Here is an 18,829-nt window from a genome sequence, read left to right on the forward strand (position 1 = left end):
TTTTCGTCGAAAACATCGTTGAGGCACGAGTAGCGAAGCAGAACAAGATGACGCTTTCTGAAACTAAAGCAGCTCGTATAGTCAGAAAACAACAACAAATGGAATCAGCTTTTTGAAGAGGCTGAAGGATTATTATATGCGTCTGGAATCGCTGATTGATCGGTAAGTCAGTAAGACTAATAGTTTTATCGTATTGAAACTTTAAACGCGATTATCTCGAAACTAAATTTTCAAAAACTGCTCATGTTGTAACTCAAAAAGTTATTGGTCGATCTGGCTGAATTTTTGGGAGGTGATTCTCTATAATATTATCGGAAGAACAGACCTAACGTTTTAAAGATATCGCGTAAATAAAATATTTGTTTGGGGTAAAAACTGTCGAAAAAATGGTCGAAAATTCGAACAGTTTTTTCAACAGCCTATCATATTTTAATTTTATACTTTTTCATTGTTTTTTAGATTAGTCCTTCCCCTTTACATGTCAGTAATCGAAAAATACTTGTTTTTTTGGTTTCAGATCATTACAAAGAACGTGACAACTGCAGCACTTTTCAGTGTCACGCAAAACACGCCTGGCCAAATAATACACAGAGCCGCCATTTTCTTTCATAACAAAAAAAAATATTTTTTTATGCTTTAAAGGTGGAATAAAATGATACCACAATTTTAAAATGATACGATTATTTTATCACCTTCAAAAAAATTCATGAAAAATGCCTCATTTTCGGCCGTCTAAATAGTATACTCCCTTTAACAACGAAATTATACGTCTTAAAATTTGATGGTGCGAATTCCGTTATTTTCGATGATGGCTTAAATATTTCCGAGACCCCTTAATATCTCAAAAACTAGATAATGAAATCATAGAGTTTTTAAAGTCAAAATAGGAAAAATTGGAAAACTTCTTATTATTAAGAGGTCATTTAATTACTCAGAATGCATCTTTATAGACACATAACTTTGATGCAATGAATTAAAATATGGTCTGTACTTCTATTTATAACATTGTATACTCACAGTAGTCCGCATCCTTATGTTGCACCGCATTATGCAATGCCAAAGCGAAATGGGTATGGTAGTTGACATAAGCGCTTTCCATTAAATCAAGTTCCTTCAAATTAGTGAATGTTGCAGAGGCATCACTCTTCCATTTATTTTGCACGTGAACGCACATGTAAAATAGCTAATACAAGAAAAATAATAAAACTATGCAGACAACACAGAGAGCCTTCTATATCAATAGTATCACCGCAATTTTCAGAAGTCTTCGTTAAGTACTTACATTATTTATTGTTACCATCAGGTCTCGAAATTCTAGCGTCAGAAAACAATGCACACGCATTTTCTGTAAGTATTTATTGTGAACTGAAAATCAAATTTGCTCAATCATTATTCAGCTTTTTGAAGAGGCTGAAGGATTATTATATGCGTCTGGAATCGCTGATTGATCGGTAAGTCAGTAAGACTAATAGTTTTATCGTATTGAAACTTTAAACGCGATTATCTCGAAACTAAATTTTCAAAAACTGCTCATGTTGTAACTCAAAAAGTTATTGGTCGATCTGGCTGAATTTTTGGGAGGTGATTCTCTATAATATTATCGGAAGAACAGACCTAACGTTTTAAAGATATCGCGTAAATAAAATATTTGTTTGGGGTAAAAACTGTCGAAAAAATGGTCGAAAATTCGAACAGTTTTTTCAACAGCCTATCATATTTTAATTTTATACTTTTTCATTGTTTTTTAGATTAGTCCTTCCCCTTTACATGTCAGTAATCGAAAAATACTTGTTTTTTTGGTTTCAGATCATTACAAAGAACGTGACAACTGCAGCACTTTTCAGTGTCACGCAAAACACGCCTGGCCAAATAATACACAGAGCCGCCATTTTCTTTCATAACAAAAAAAAATATTTTTTTATGCTTTAAAGGTGGAATAAAATGATACCACAATTTTAAAATGATACGATTATTTTATCACCTTCAAAAAAATTCATGAAAAATGCCTCATTTTCGGCCGTCTAAATAGTATACTCCCTTTAACAACGAAATTATACGTCTTAAAATTTGATGGTGCGAATTCCGTTATTTTCGATGATGGCTTAAATATTTCCGAGACCCCTTAATATCTCAAAAACTAGATAATGAAATCATAGAGTTTTTAAAGTCAAAATAGGAAAAATTGGAAAACTTCTTATTATTAAGAGGTCATTTAATTACTCAGAATGCATCTTTATAGACACATAACTTTGATGCAATGAATTAAAATATGGTCTGTACTTCTATTTATAACATTGTATACTCACAGTAGTCCGCATCCTTATGTTGCACCGCATTATGCAATGCCAAAGCGAAATGGGTATGGTAGTTGACATAAGCGCTTTCCATTAAATCAAGTTCCTTCAAATTAGTGAATGTTGCAGAGGCATCACTCTTCCATTTATTTTGCACGTGAACGCACATGTAAAATAGCTAATACAAGAAAAATAATAAAACTATGCAGACAACACAGAGAGCCTTCTATATCAATAGTATCACCGCAATTTTCAGAAGTCTTCGTTAAGTACTTACATTATTTATTGTTACCATCAGGTCTCGAAATTCTAGCGTCAGAAAACAATGCACACGCATTTTCTGTAAGTATTTATTGTGAACTGAAAATCAAATTTGCTCAATCATTATGATTCGAGAATTTTGTTTAGTGATATATACATGCATATATGAGCGATTCCATTAGACTTCAGCCACCCGTATTTTATTTGCTGTGCTACATGAATTCGGTCGTTTTTATTTTGAACACAGATATCCCCGAGACGGCGCATAGTATAAAAAATTTCTAAAAAATGAAAGTTTCGTGTTTTTTTAGTATCTACAATTGTTACGTATATCGACCTTCATTCCGAAACAGAAGAATAACGTAGCCGACAGGAAGCATAATTGCAGACTCAGCACGTTACGCAGTGCATTCCTAACGTCCTAACCGTACCTAGAGCATCAGCAAAAATCGACTATATAAGCAGCCAAAATCATGGCACAGAGGCTCAGAAAATCATTCAGTTTCACGCGTAAAAGATCGGACTGCACGTTGCCACTCGTGGCTCTAATCGTTAGAGTATTAGATTCAGTGTAATATTCGTAATCTGGCCTCGGTACGGATTCGTTATTACATACCCTAGGGAACAAGCTGGATCGGTTACCGGGCAAAATTGAGCTGCATAGACTAGTCTTTCCAAATATCGCATAGATTTGATAAATTTCTGTTCCACCAAATTTCTTCTTGCCTTAACCTCACACACAGTCAGGTATTGTTATCCAATATTTCTCATAATCGAAACACTGTACACGACAATTAATTGAAAACTTCTAAATTGGTTGTAACAATATATCGTAAATTCACATTTTACTCGCGTTTTAAATATCTATTACCCATCCTCAACATTTCAGAGAATATCTATCCACGTTGGAATAGCAAGGCGTGTTTCAACACCTTAAACGAGCAGCAAACCCACCATTGAGTGCATTCTTACCGCTCGGAATTCACTCAAATATTATTCACGTTACCTTCGGTCATTCCTTTTTTTTTGGTACTTTTAAATTTTTGTTATCAAATTTAAAGGCCTCGCTAGCCACTACGGCCTACGTAACAACAATAAAAGACATTTTTTTAATTTTTTGAATAATCTGAACCTGTTTTCAGAAAAAAAAAATACACAAATTCTTTTCCTGACCAAAGCCCCACCGATATCGGTGTTATGGAATTTTTTAATATTCTGTAGATAGAATATGAATTTTGTGTAAAATTAAAAATTGGGACATCCAGCCGTTTTTTAGTCACAACTTTTTTTAATTTATAAGAACACTCATTTTTTTTTTCTGATTAAATTATCTCTCTGTATTTTTCAGAGTTGAGACTATCTTTAACTGTTTGAGTGCCAAGGAGCGATTTGGCGCCTCTTATCTGTCGCTCGAACTTTACGGTTACCACGCCATTTTAGGTAAAAATAAAAGAAAACAGCACAATAGCGCGCCTTGGCATTTTGGAAAGGGAATAAGACATGCGCTAGCGCGCCGATTGGAATTTTTGGGGAGGGAATAAGACAAGCGAAAAAACGCTCTTTGGCACTTTTAGATGAGAAAACAGCAGACACGTGGCACTCAAACGGTTAAGGTTATAAATTTCAAGCTCGCATTACTTTTTTTTAAATTTATTAGAATTTTTTTTTTTTTAAGATTTTCAACAAAAATTAGTGTTGTATCCCACAGTCAAGTCTCACGATCACACCGAGAGGTGTTATGCCTCCAAGCCAATCTCAAAGTATCATTGGTCCTTATCTCAATACTAAGAACCACCTCGAACATAAAGAAGCTAGGAACCCTAGGTTCCTACGTTATCGTAGTTCTGAGAATTGCAAGTAACGTCGCCTTATAAGGGCATACACTAAAGAGTGAAAATACTTATGCAGCAACCCCGAAGGCACCAGCGTCGCGAGACGATGAGGTGCAGTCAGTCTGGTTAAAGTGAGTCGATGAGACGGACAAGGGAAAGAATTGTGAGTTCGCGAGACTTTAGTAGAGAGCAAGTGCTCGCCATTAGAAAAGAGCAAGTGCTCGTCATTAAAATAGGACAACTGTCCAGTTTAGCTTCAACATAGAACAGAGCAAGCGCTCGCCATTAGAATAGGACAAGTGTCCAGCTTAGCTTCCAACGTAGAATAGAGCAAGTCCTCGCCATTAGAATACGACAAGTGTTCCGCTTAGATTTCCACCAGATCAGGAAATCGCTCGAGATTGCGAATTGTACAGCAATCTGCAATAAACTGAAAACGGGGCAAGAGCCTGCCAGTTTGTTCTGTAGAAACGGGTATAGTGGATACATATTCGCCAAAACCAATCTCTTATTTTCGTTACACCATAACTCTCAATAAATACTATTACTGTTTTACTCTTCACATCTAGAGGTGTTACTTTGAATAGCACCTTACCCACAGCATTAGTGATCTTATAAATTAAAAAAAAAATTGTGACTAAAAAACGGCCGGATTTCTCAATTTGTAATTTTATACAAAATTCATATTTTATCTACAGAATATAAAAAAAATTCCGTAACACCGATATCGGTGGAGCTTTGGTCAGAAAAAAAGATTTTGTGTATTTCTTTTTTTGAAAACAGGTTTAGATTACTCAAAAAATTGAAAAAACAATTTTTATTGTAAATATTTAAAAAATACAAAACTTTCATTGTTTATAATTTTTGTGATACGATGCATCGTCTCCGGGATATGTGTCAAAATAAAAACAACCGAATCCACATAGCACAGCAAATAAAATATAGGTAACTGAAGTCTGACGGAATCGCTCATATATATGTATGTATACATGTATATATGTATGTATATATATATATATATATATATATATATATATATATATTTTATACTTATATATATATTGTGATGACACTTTTTATGATGACACACAAATGAATGGCACCGCGAGAAATAATTAATAAAATACTAAATTATTGGGCGCCAGGTATAACCATAGTTACACAGCTGTCTCCTAAGGAAACCCTGGCCAGCTGTTATGCGGTGATGTCCTGGGTTTGGGAAACAATAATCAAAATCTGAAAATTAGGGAGGTCCACTCTAAAAACTACTGAAATTATTTTATACAACTACGAACTATCGGAACCAAAATCTAGGGACGAATCCGATTTATTTTAAATGGAAAAATATAAGAACAATACGGTTGAATACAAGTGATAAGTACAGAAGACAGATCGAGATGGTACAGAACACACTTGGATATTACTCAAACAACATTATACAATAATGTTCCCGCTGGAACGACGCAACATACGATACGATATAACAAACGGTACGATAACAAATGGCACGATAGTAAAAGGTACGATAGTGACTCACACACCCGTGTGCTAAGGAGATGATACCGCGAGGCGTGGACTGAACAATAAGACACAAAAATGGAAGAATAGAAAGAAGGAAATGAGAGACCGATCTTCTGTTTGTCACCGAATTAGCTATCTTCGGACCGCTAGCGATCAGGAAAGCGTAGAATGACGCGTAAGAGTACGTCGAACAGAAAAAATCGGTTGATCCCGTAAGTTGATAAATAGCCAAGATATCCCTGAGCGCCACACACCGTTGTCCAGTAGCTCCTACTATCCACAGGAACACATTCTCCTGGATTATAGCTCCCTCAAACGAATCACGATACGATACAATAAATCCAAAAATGGGTATAAAATGATAGCATGTCTATCCCTGAGCTAGGCCACGCCGTGAGTGACGCTACAAATTTCCAAAATCGGGAATCTTCCCGACAGCGCGCTGTAATACCACCCCCTGGTCCAATCAGGTTCGCTGTTACACCGGCTCCGCTAGTGAGCTCGCGATCTTCAATTGTTTTGACGATCTCGATGAAATAGATCCTGACATCTTACTAGGTTAGGATGGCTGCAGTGTCGTTTCCAGAAGGCGCGAATCACATCCACCTCTACTCCGTCGATATTCGGCTTCACGCCGCTTGTGCAACTCCTGTATGCCCTCTGATCCTGAAGAAGATCAAGGATCCCGGATGCATCAGGGGGTTGCAGTGGTGGCCTGGAGCCGTGCAACGAGAGATAGGGTGCGAATGTGATTCTCGCCCCGTCAAAAAACACTGCAATTGCCCAGTAGAGGCGAAGATGCTCGGATATGTTTTTCTAGGATCGAAGAAACAACTGAAGATCGCGGGCGAATTGTGCTACGTAGGGGATAGTGCAACTTTGATTGGGCCCAAGGGTAATATTTTATCGCGCCAGTAGGACACGTTAGCGGGGGAGCGTCTGGGTAGCGTCACTTGCGGTGTAGCTAGGATAGTGAGCGGAGTGTCAAACGTGTGTGAAAGAAAATCGTGAGTTAGAGTAAGAGTGAGAGTGAGAGAGAGCGAGGATGGATCGGAGAGATTTAGATGACCTGGAGAGAGCGATTCGGGGTGAGTGACGCTACCGAGCTAAATAATTTTGGAATTGATTGGGATTCACGGGACTATAGATTTAACTGCTGGATCTTCAATCCAGACAGCACGCGTCGCCTTCCGCTTACACAATCGTTGAGATCCGATGCTTGCTAATACGGTGGCGATCTGGAGGATCCCGTATCAAAGTTTCGTTTCTAGTTTTTGATTTGTAATTAGTGAAGGATGTTAAAACAAATTGCATGCACAACTTTCCTGTACAGTCCACACTACGTGTAATAGTTTCGGTCGTGTGTTGAGTAATGTAAGGGCCGCGCAATGGTACTTTTCTCCCGGCGATGAATTCGTAGGTGGTAAGAAGGCAGCTAGGGAATGGCGTATTTCTTGACTGATATTTTCAGTAGGTAAATAGGTTTCCGGAACTGGTTCCGGTCTCGTGATTATTCGTGACGGGATAGACTGCACGTGCTTGGTGACACGCGAAAGATCTAGATTCCCAGCGGGGAATGGAATCTACGGATACTGTGTATTAGATGTCTTGAGAGGAGGTCAAGTACCGGTATTGTTACGACATTCAAAAGGGTAAATATTGTGAAGCTGACGAGAGGGGCAATAGGCTACTTGCCAGCTGAATTAGTAAATATTGCTGCAGCTAAATCCTTGCAAGTGCATTATGTAACACGCGTGTTATTTCCGGAAACGTCTGGAATTCCAGACAATACCTTTGTGTATTGATGCTAGAGGATTCCGATCCGCCTATTCCTTGTCATTATTATTATTCGCGTCGCGTCAGGAATCGTTATTCCTCGTTATCTGAATTTTAAGGGACCGCGAGTTCCTATGCGATTAATTGTTTAAATTAACCATCTATTATATTCCTTATAGAACTGTTATTCGATATTATTATTATTTACGTCTTGTAAGTGGTGGAGAAACCGTTGTTCCCATTCGTGTTTATTCTACGGAACCATTGTTCCACTTATGTTGTTAGTCATCGCTTTGTAAATTATTTTGGAATCGTCGTTCATATTATTATTACATTCATCCTTATTTTTCTTGTTATTAATAAATCGGGCCCGTCTGTGGGTTTCGTTTGAAGCCCATTTTGTATTGTCTTGTTGTTATTACAAATTTGAGGTATTAGTTATTGTCTCCCAAACTCAGGATCCCACCGCGCAAGAGCTGGCCAGGGTGTCCTTCGGAGACAGCGGTGTAACTCTGGTTATGCTTGGCGCCCAATAATTTAATAGTTTCAAATTATTTCAGTTGGTGCCATTTATTTGTGTGATTTCGTCGTCACAGTATACACATATATATACAGAATTATTCAGTAGAACATACCAGCTGAAGTTGGGCCCAAGTGATCGACACGGCAGTGTGGCCTCTCCAAAAAGTAACATCTAGGCACAGCTTACCGTCATTGATTCACATAAGCAATTCCCAGAAATATCCTAACGCTCCTGTGAATCCTTTTAGGTATCCTATTATAGTTCAGTGTTGCAAACAATAATATAGATTTGGAAACGCGCCTACGTCAGAAGAGACGGAATGGCTACGCTGCGACGCGGTACATTCCACTCGCTAATATTATGGAAACAAAGGAGACACATCACCGACACCATGGTGAAATATAGAAACAATCCTTGGGTTATTGTATCTCTAAAAAATTCCATAATTAAGATATAAATAGCGGACGGCCTGTCGGCACGTCAGACGAAGTAAGAGAGCTACGAGTGAAGTGTTACTACGGTAACTTAGTCGAAGTACTAACCTCCAGCCTCGTGATTTCGTACTCACGACGTTTACGGTTTATTTCTAATAGTGTATTCTAACGTAACTTATTTTGTTTCAAATAAATCTTTTACTTGTTATCGACAGTTAAGTTCCAACTTTTTACTCGGGCAACGAATCCCAAAGTACCTGACTCCCCAAAACCCTTTCCGGCAGTCAAGTCCGTGAATCCAGTGTTTGGACTCACAACACCAGAGAGTGATCCTGCTTCATCCCCTTATGCCATTGATTAAGGGAGGGCTGAAAATGAGAAAACTGAACAAACCCATGTCCTCAGATTTCCCAACACTCTTTGGTAAGCCTTTTCTAAATTCCCAGAAATATCCTAACACTCCTGTGAATCCCTTTTAGAAATCCTGAAACTGTCCTGACAGTTATTGCAATCTGGTATAAAAATAAACCTTAACTGATATTACATTTTGTCATATTACAATATTAATATTAAATAATTATTTCAGTAACCTAATTATGAAATATTTCAATAACCTCATATTTCTATGCGAACTGTCATTATGCCCATATGCGAATCTGTGACGGTGAACTGTGCCTAGATGTCACTTTTTGAAGAGGCCACACTACCGTGTCGGCAACTTTAGCCTAACTTTAGCTGGTGTGTTTCCACTGAATAACTCTGTATACAGGGTATCCCAGAATTACTTTAACACCGAAAAGAAGGTGATATATTGAGGTCCCCCGAGTACGCTCCCACAAACCGTTTGTCAAAATTCGCAATAGTTTTCTAATGGGAAGCATTTAAGGTGCACCAATCAGAATGAAGGATTTGCGCTGTACATTCATTCGCAGACTGCCGATATTGGTGCGATGTAACATTGTAAGAACAAATAATTTATTCCTGGCAGTTCCTATTATTGGTTCGCGTCCCACTCACGGCTTCTCGTCAGTCCTTTTTATGAGCGCTGTGCAGACAAATAGACTACTTGTTAGGGGAACTTTAAAACCTGAGTATTTCATTTACGATTCTTGAGTTTTAGATCAGTCATGTGATGAGCAATGAGTGTGGCATTCCACCAGTCTGTGAACGAATGCGTTTGACGCTTGGACCGTAAAACAATTACTAATCGCGCGATCCGTCTGAAGTAGCTAACTTTTGCCTTACACGACTGTACCTCCCATCATGTACTCGGGAGGCCTCCGGACATCACCCACTTTCCGGTGTTAAGGTAATTCTGGGACAACCTGTATATAGTATTGGTATAGATAGAGGCTACTACCTGCTATTATGGTGTCAAGATCGTTAACTTCATTTAGTGTTTTTTCCAATACAAAACCTAATCCTTGTAGGACTTGCCCGGTTACATAACTGTGTACAGATCCTATTGCATGTATTAACCAAAAACGTAAGCATTGCAGGCGTTTAGCATAAAAGTTATCAACTTTGTTGATAATGTTCGTTAATTTTGAACCTTCAAGATCTAATAAAAAATATTTGCATTAAAATCAGTTAATATGTACATGTATAAAGTGAAATAGATAATTACCGCTGAATTTTAAGTTCTCCAATGTCCAAAGAGCCCACTTTAATTTTAGTTGAAATTGAAATAATTCATTATACATTTTAAGTGTTTCTTCATTGAGAAACATGCTCACAGGCCAATCAATTGCATAATGTAACGTTATACCGTCAATAGCTCGCAGAACTTGATACGTTAGAACAGGATCAGTAATAATAGACCAGCGTGAGTTTGACTCGGACCACTCCTGAGAGAGAATTTCTTCAAGAATACTAGTCAAAAAGTTCGAGTTATTCCACGTAGCATTTGTTTCAATCTAAAATAATAATGATGCGGTTACGCAAAACATACAAAATAGTATTCAATTCTAAACGGTATTTCTTACCTCTGTAAATATTATTTTACAGAATTTGTTCATGACGTGACCCATTTCCATCATGTATACACTTCTCACGATCTTCAAGTGTACGTCTAATTTATGTTCCTTTAACATGATATCTTTAACTAGTTTACTTGTTCCACTATATCGTAAAATCAAAATTCTAGATAATGTATTTTTTAAGACTTTTCCGCACGGAAGAACGAATTCTGACATTTTCTTAAGCCTACAACATTATTATAGATTAGTGTTTGGAAAATGTATCAATTTATTATATTCTCAAGAAAGTTGAATGTAAATACTTATAATATATATCATGCTCCAACTGCGCATTTGAAAATTTGTTGGAAATCAACCCATTTATCTTGTCTTTTTGAACCATATTAAAGGGCAAATATTTCTCTAAAGCCTTTATCAGAAATGGATTTTCCATTTTTGTCATTTGTTGTATTATATTCTCTTCGATGTTGGTATCATGTGTACATAATGAGATGTTCTCTGTTGTTACAAATGATAGGGCGATGTCTTTCTCATCGACCAATTTAGAAAAATTGTAATTTGAAAATTCCAATATTATTTCTCTCATTAATTCATCATTCAGTGATACTCTTGTAACTGCAAAAAAAAAACAATTAGGTGTTCAGCGGGGTATAGCTCCCCCTAGAGCGACGCTACAGAGGTGCAGTGGGGGTGTTTTTAGACTGCCGAAGGATTCTCTTTCTTGTGCTATAATTACAAATATGAATTTCTTTCTGTAACTACCAATTATTGCAGTTTTCATAAAGTCCCAAAATTTCACTCCAACCCTTGCCGTTCGGCCATTTTATTTCCGATCGGGATAAACTCTTTACCATTCGAAAGGGAAGGAAATTTCTAAAAAAATGTGTCTTTAGTTTTTCGAAATCGGTTGAAGTTTCACAGAAATATACAAAAATTCAAGTGTTCCACTTCAGTTGGACGTTATTGTACTTCGTCCGTCAAGCTATCGTTCACACCGCATATTCAGATAATATGAAGCTGCCTTTACAACAGTATAAAATTATTAATTAAGGGGCCTGCCCGCTACTAGCGCTGTATTGGAAAGATAATGCGCTTTCAACAAGGAAATTTACGAAATTTTCCATTTTGAGGTTAATGATTTATGGTACATAAACAAATAATTTTTGAAAAATTCACCTGTGAACGAAGTGTCGCCTGGCAATGGATTGGGAAAAAGACGTGGGAGAAAAATGATCCGAAAATGAAATAGATAACATACAAGTGTTCTGAAGACCTTGCGAGCGTACAAGGAATCCTGCCAGAAAGGTTTCAGGAAACGAAGAGGTGGTTTTGGTAAACACATAACGTGAAACGTAATACACAAACGTGAAACATAATTGAAAGGATTAAGCGTTTTAATTAACACATCAAAAGAGATTTCTAATAACTGGGAAGACAAATTGAAACAAATAGTGCCCCTTTAATGAGAAATTAGATGCAGGGGCATAGGGGTGGTTCACCCCCTTAAACGACGTTTTTCCGAAAAACACAAAAACATGTATCTCCTACTACTTTTAGTACTTTCAAATACAATTGCTTTCAGTAGTATAAGTTAGGGAGTTCTGGAACACGATTCCTGTAACCGAAATATACCGACACTCTAGAATCTTCGAAGGTGAGTGTCCGTGCTAAGTTGCCGTCGTGACCTCTATGATTTCCGAAATTGACGTCACTAAGACCCCTATTTTCTATGAATTTATGGGGGATTCCAGGAATTTTGAGTCATGTTCTGAGAATTTTGCGCTCGATTCTAGGAATCGCACACAATCGAGAACCTTCTAGAACATTCTAGAACCTTTCAGAAGTTTCGACGGTTCGTGTCCGTACTAAGTCGCGGAGAATAGCTCCCAGAGCCGACGGTCCTCTCGCGCGACGTTTTGATTGAGCCCCTTGCCCCCCACCCCGGGGAGCCTTCTAGAAGCTTCGATGAACCCCGTTTCTCCCTCCCGATCCGTGTAGATTTCAGACGGCAGCCTTTAGTCGTTTTGACCTTGAACGTTATCTCGCAGTATTGCGCATCGAGTATGCAGCAGCAGCAGCATCGATTCCAGGAAATTTGTCAACTCTCGTCAGCCATTCGATTCCAGGAAACCTCCATGCAGTTATCGAACGGCAGCCCCCCGCCCCGAAGCTTTCAATGACTCCCCCGACCCCCATGCAGACTTCAGGCGGCAGCCGGACACTGTTTTCATCTTGTTATTCAGGGTATCGAATTACTCGCAGACGATAAGCGACCCTTTGTGCACTTCGGAAACTTTTCGATGTAGAGTTCGAACTCAAAGTGCGCAATTCGGGTAGGTGTCTTATCGCTCGAACCGATGCAAAACAATTCCAGGAAAACCTTGACACCTTCGTATAAAAGACCCTTCGATGGTGCACAGTGATCATTATTTGTTAAACCTTCAAGTGCATTATTGGTATTGACGAGATGGATTCTACAAAGTGTAAAAAGTCGATCGAGATTATGGAAGGAGCATAACAACTTCTGAAGATGGGATCATCGATTGCAGAAATTGAAAAATGGACAAAATTTGGCACTTAAAATATCAGACTTTTGTATAAAATTTTGAGAAATGTTACTCTTACAATCGGAGAGAAAACCAAAATTTTAACAACGATCGGAATCCTCAAATCTCGAAACGAAAAATTTAAACAACTTCAAAAAAGAGGTGGAGGAACAGCGAAAGAGAGAAGAAGTGACAGAGTGCATTGGGATGACTTGGAATCTACCTTTAAAGGAAGAATAAGGACTGAAGTCATTGTAAATTTGCGACACAAGGACTTGGACCGTTTCTTGGAAGATTCCAGAAAATTGTTTACTGCGAGAATAAAAAACGCACTTCGAAAGGATGGAAATTTGAAAGTGAACGTCGTCTTGTCTTGTAAATTTGAGACCATCAAAGCTGGCGAGATTGTCGAAGAACTAAAGTTCTTCAACACTAAAAACGAAGTTATTCTACCAACCACCGATATCAGCGACTGGTTTAATACAAATGTGAAGGAAACGTTACTAGCTAAGGTTGAGAACATTCAAGAAAGGGAATCAGGCGGGTCATTGGTAGAAATTATAAACTTAGCAGTAAACATCAATAGATACTGTGACGAAAATTTCTTTTTAAATTATAACCAAATTTGATTACTCGAGCTATTCGTAGCAAAACAGCTGATTTTCCGTCGACAAATTATAAACCTCTATCCCCCTGTAATACGATGCAGAAAAAGACCGATTGGGCACCAGACGCACCTTTGCGTCACGATACGAAATCTGCAAAATAATGCTAGAAGGGACGGAGAAAGTGCCACCGACCAGCACAGATAATTCGCGAGATGGTAGAGGGGCAGGGATCACCGAGGTGTTGGTAAGGGAATTGATTAGGAGAATGAGAACCTCGGAATAGAAAACAATAACAGATGTCCTTTTATTTACGACGATTGAGAATTTCAACAATTAACAAATAATAATTTCGAAACAGGTCAAATAAAGGTAATAGATAACAATTTAGGCAAATCAAACAAAATCTAAAGTAATTCTTTTGCGAAACTTTCGTATACGATACATGAACTCCCGTGAAGCGGGACACACGCGACGCTACGTGAAGTCTCGGGAAGCGAGACAAACACGATACACTACACGTGTCCTCGTGAAGCGAGAACTCGCGGATTCTTTCTGTTAGGTCTCCAGGGTCACGAGACTTTCGCGCTAAGAGAATATTACAAAATCAAGAAATAATAGTTCACTAAAGAAATATAGGCGATACACAGAATCTTTTCCACGTTAGCGATACTGAAATCATCCATAGGCTAAGGCCCTGGGAAAAACGCGAACACGAAAACAATAGGAAAGATAGCTGTATGGAAAAAATTTCGTGACTCGTTATAAGATTCTTACCGGTATTATTGAAACTACTGATGATACAAAATTCGCACCCGACCACGATGGTAACTCAGACAAGAATGTTCTACACGCAAAGTTCACTGTAGAGCTGGGACTCGCGTCCCCACCAACAATCAAAAGTAGTGCTCTTAGATAGCCAATTAGATCCTCGGGAGGATTTACAATACTCGTATTACTACGCCGTTACAAAAGTCTTGCCGTTGGACTATTCCTCGATAAAACACACGATATAATACTAGAGTGACATCTGTGGCTCAATCGCCTTACCCCTACGAGACGGACTTCGACAATATTCCGTAGATGCCGGAGCCTTCCACTGAGAAACGATACATAATACTCGGAAGGACAGCGTAAATTAAAAGTTCCAATCGCGGACTAAACGCAACACTTTGACATCCTGGTCGTAAGTTCGCTAGCCACGCGGAACATAGTCACAGCCTCGCTGGCGTAGCTCGGGGTGTCCAGTGGACTCTGGCGACGATCAGATTCCAACCCTGTCCTCAACAATAGTGGCTGAGATCCTGATGACTTCGGTAGGTCTGGTCGTTTCTGCCTCCTATGGCAAGCCAGTTACGGTGCCTCCACGCAGGGGCCCGTTGATCTTCAGCACGAGGGGTCTCGCAGAACTCGAGACCTCCTCGTCTTCGTTACTAGTCCCATTACTAGGGACTATCGGTATTGACGATATAAAACGATAGGTAGGGTGGAATCCATGGCGCTGTCCTTTTGAGTTAACCCTCCGTCTTCTTTGTCGGGTAGGGTCCCTTATAGGGTGGAGTCGTCAGGTCGACACGGCAGCTCTCCACGATCCTCGGCGTAAAATCTGCTTATCCTCCTTCGTGGGCTTCCAGCTGTCCGGATGGCTCGGTTTCGGTGAGATGGTTGTGACGTATGAAATATTTGTATACGAAAATATTAACTTAACGTTCCCTAATACCTATGACCCTGGAGCTCCTGGCCGGTTGCGTAACATTTATTGGAAAAAGGGACGTAAATGCGTCCCGAAATTGAAAAACGGAAGTAACCAATACGGGACTTTTGTGACGTCCAAAAATAACCTCACAATACACACCGATACACGGTGGCCTATCAACATTAATCGAGTTGCCTCAGAACGTCCAAAACAAGAAAGCAGTCGTGAACATTAGAAATAACGATCCGTATTGTTTTCTCTGGTCGGTTACGGCAGCCCTTCATCCAGCAAAAGATCATGTAGACAGGATCAGTTCGTACCCCCACTTCAGCTCAGTGTAAAGGTACGAAGGATTAAATTTTCCCATTGGCTTAAAGGACATTTCGAAATTTGAGAAGATAAATGATTTGGTAATTAACGTTTACGGTATAAAGTGTGATAGTGGTCATGACATAGTACCAATTTACCTAAGTCAGCAAAAATCAAACAAGGAAGCGATTCATTTACTCATGTTGAAATCAACAATTTATTCGAATGGAGATGACGTGAACATAAAAAACGGTAATGTTTATCAACTTGCTTGAATTCGAAATCTATCCCGCTTACTAAGTTCACAAATTTCAAAGCATCATGGTTTTAACAGACTGTATGACAGATGTCTATGTCACTTTAGATTAGAAAGCTCTTTCGAAAAACATAGAGTCGATTGTGCAAATATAAATAAATGCAGAGTCGTATTACCAGATGAATAAGATAAAATTATGAAATTTAAAAATTATAAGTATAAAGAACCTGTCCGTTTGTCGTTTATGCTGACATCGAGTGTACATTAGAGCCAATTACGGATAAGTCTAACTCGTTAAACACAACTCTCTATCAAAGACATATTCCACACAGTATAGCGTACTATTTACAATGTAACTTTGACGATTCTATCCCCAAATTTAAAGTTTATCATGGAAAAGATTGCGTGAAATGGTTTATGTATCAATTAAAGGAGTTAGCTCAAATTATAGAATTTTACCTAAAACATATCGTACCAATGGAATCTCTAAATTTCAAATAAAGAAATAAATTTTACTCGGCCAACATTTGTCGTATTTGTGAAAAACCGTTTACATCTCAGGATGCCAAGCATCGTGATCATTGCCATTTTACAGGCAAATATCGCGGTGCTGCACATCAAGGATGTAATTTGAACTATAAGAACTCACATACCGTCCCTGTCGTATTTCATAACTTATCTGGTTATGATTCACACTTCTTCATTCGAGCTCTAGCTAGATCTTTTGAGGGTCCAATGAATCTCTTACCAGTAAACAAAGAAAGATATATATTTTTCACGAAGAGCGTCAAAGATACGATTGTAAATTATCGATTTACTGATTCGCTTAGATTTATGCCGAGTAGCATTGAACAATTAGTATCTTATTTGAAAGATGATCAAAAACTAATTATGCGTAAACTTTGTAATAATGTAAAGGAATACGAATATATTGATAATTGGGAAAAACTCAAAGAGGATCAATTACCCGTAAAAGAAGAATTTTATTCAAAATTAAATAACGAAGGAATTTCAGAAGCAGATTATGATCACGCTTGCAATATTCGGCAAACTTTTTTCATTAAAACATTAGGTGAATATTCTGATTTGTATCTGAAAACCGATGTTCTCCTTCTAGCTGATATCTTTGAAAATTTTAGACGCAAGTGTTACGCCATATACAATTTAGATCCTATACACTATTACACTGCACCGGGCCTTGCTTTCGATGCTATACTCAAGCGTACGGGTGTTGAACTTGAACTGCTGACTGATGTAGAGATGTTGTTGTTTATCGAGAGATGTATCCGAGGTGGCGTAGCTCAATGCTCCAACAGATACGTCAGGGCTAAGGATCTACATTAAAAATAATTACCTTTGATAATTATATTCAGTGTCTTTTACATCACTAAACTTTAATAAAATATCAGAATTTAATTCAGAGTAAAAAACATAAAGTTTATACCGTACAACAGAAAACAATAGCACTGAGCTGGAATGACGACAAAAAGGTCATTCTTCCTGGTACGACCGACACCCTTCCATGGGGTTATTAACTGTAACATATACATATTGTGACGTACCGGGCCACGAAAATGGCCCAGGGTCTCGCAAGAACAGCTATCGCAAATACAGGGCGGAGGGATCTCGAACAGAAAAGGGAACACGTGGTAAAATAGAAAAGAAAATAATTAACAAGTAAAATGCCAATACAAAGAAGAAGAGAATAGAAACGAAAAGATGCTCAAAAAGAAATTAGAATTTAATACAATAGAAAACTAAACCGCTCCGAACACGCTAAACTAAACAATGACACGTGGGCTCACGCAGGAGCAGGCGGTGTCACACCGGACCTTTAAACGGACTAGTGGGCGAGGGGAATCAGGGAACGAGGGAGCAGGGTATTGGCAAGGGGGCAGGACGGACAGGAGAGCTTACCGGCAATAGATATCTCGAAAACAACAAATGGGCACCAGCTACTTGTTCGGCGTAGCACCGTCGAGTGACCTCAGAAGGTCCTCGAATATTTACTCTAACGCGACATGACACGGCTAGCAAGGGAGGATGTGAGGGGGTCTCAGGGAGGAAGGTTCCCGAACGCGATAATGGCTACTTACAAATACCTCGGGTTTTACAATATTCAAAAACGGCGGGTAAGGGAAAGGGCACGGGGTTTTCCAAAAGGAGTGCAAGATACTAAGTTAGAACGCACGCAATATACCACTAGCCGCACGCGGTTGGCGGAAGGCCAGACTAAAACTCAAAAAGATAAGCTACGCAAAAAGGCCGGTCCCCGTGGGGACGGCTCGCCAAATCCAAAAGGGGAAATCCACGATCCATTAAAACGCAAACGCAAAGGGGGGTAGGGAAAAAAGGGGGGAAATAGGGAAAACTCAATCACTCAATACTCACGCAACGATTCCGCAACACTCGATATAATCCAAATTCGCAATTATCCCACTCTCACTCGCAATTTCACAATCCGCAAAAAGCTCACTCTATCACTCTCAATCCCCTGGCTCGAAGTGGTAAAATTTCCGGTCGCTCTGGCCCTCGTGGGCCTCCAGAGCCTCGGTGATTGGCTGGGGCTGCTCAGCTGAGAGGGCTATGCGCTTTGGCATTGGTCGGCAGTTCCGACATGGCAGGGCATTGGTCCTTTTCATATCTTGCGGAGTTGCCGGATCGTCCAGGGTCTCGTGTGGGCGGCACGCCGCTGGCTTTGCCGGCGCGCAGGCTGGCTGCGCGCACCGGGGTCCGCGCTCCCGGGCACGTCCGCGGTTTCGCAGAGAGAGGGCTCCACCGCTGTCACACGGGACTT

The 18,829-nt window shown here is 39.2% G+C and overlaps 1 protein-coding gene across 2 annotated transcripts; it reads right to left on the bottom strand.

Moving 5' to 3' along the window:
- Positions 1-2,271: 2,271 nt before the first annotated feature.
- On the bottom strand, positions 2,272-17,733 carry LOC107268340 (gamma-tubulin complex component 5). 2 transcript variants are annotated; one of them, XM_025085669.1, is made up of 8 exons: positions 17,477-17,733; positions 17,259-17,367; positions 10,923-11,235; positions 10,627-10,846; positions 10,269-10,557; positions 10,002-10,202; positions 2,572-2,654; positions 2,272-2,472 (listed from the first exon to the last, which is right to left on the bottom strand). In XM_025085669.1, the coding sequence occupies exons 1-8, from the start codon at positions 17,525-17,527 to the stop codon at positions 2,287-2,289; spliced, it is 1,452 nt and encodes a 483-aa protein (XP_024941437.1). In that variant the 5' UTR covers positions 17,528-17,733; the 3' UTR covers positions 2,272-2,286. The 2 variants fall into 2 exon arrangements, with proteins under 2 accessions (XP_024941437.1, XP_015596509.2); XM_015741023.2 differs by lacking the exons at positions 17,259-17,367; positions 17,477-17,733 and adding an exon at positions 11,797-12,080.
- Positions 17,734-18,829: the final 1,096 nt, after the last annotated feature.

This window comes from Cephus cinctus, unplaced genomic scaffold, assembly GCF_000341935.2.
Source record: "Cephus cinctus unplaced genomic scaffold, Ccin1 Ccin1_scaffold0520, whole genome shotgun sequence".
Taxonomy (NCBI): Eukaryota; Metazoa; Arthropoda; class Insecta; order Hymenoptera; family Cephidae; genus Cephus; species Cephus cinctus.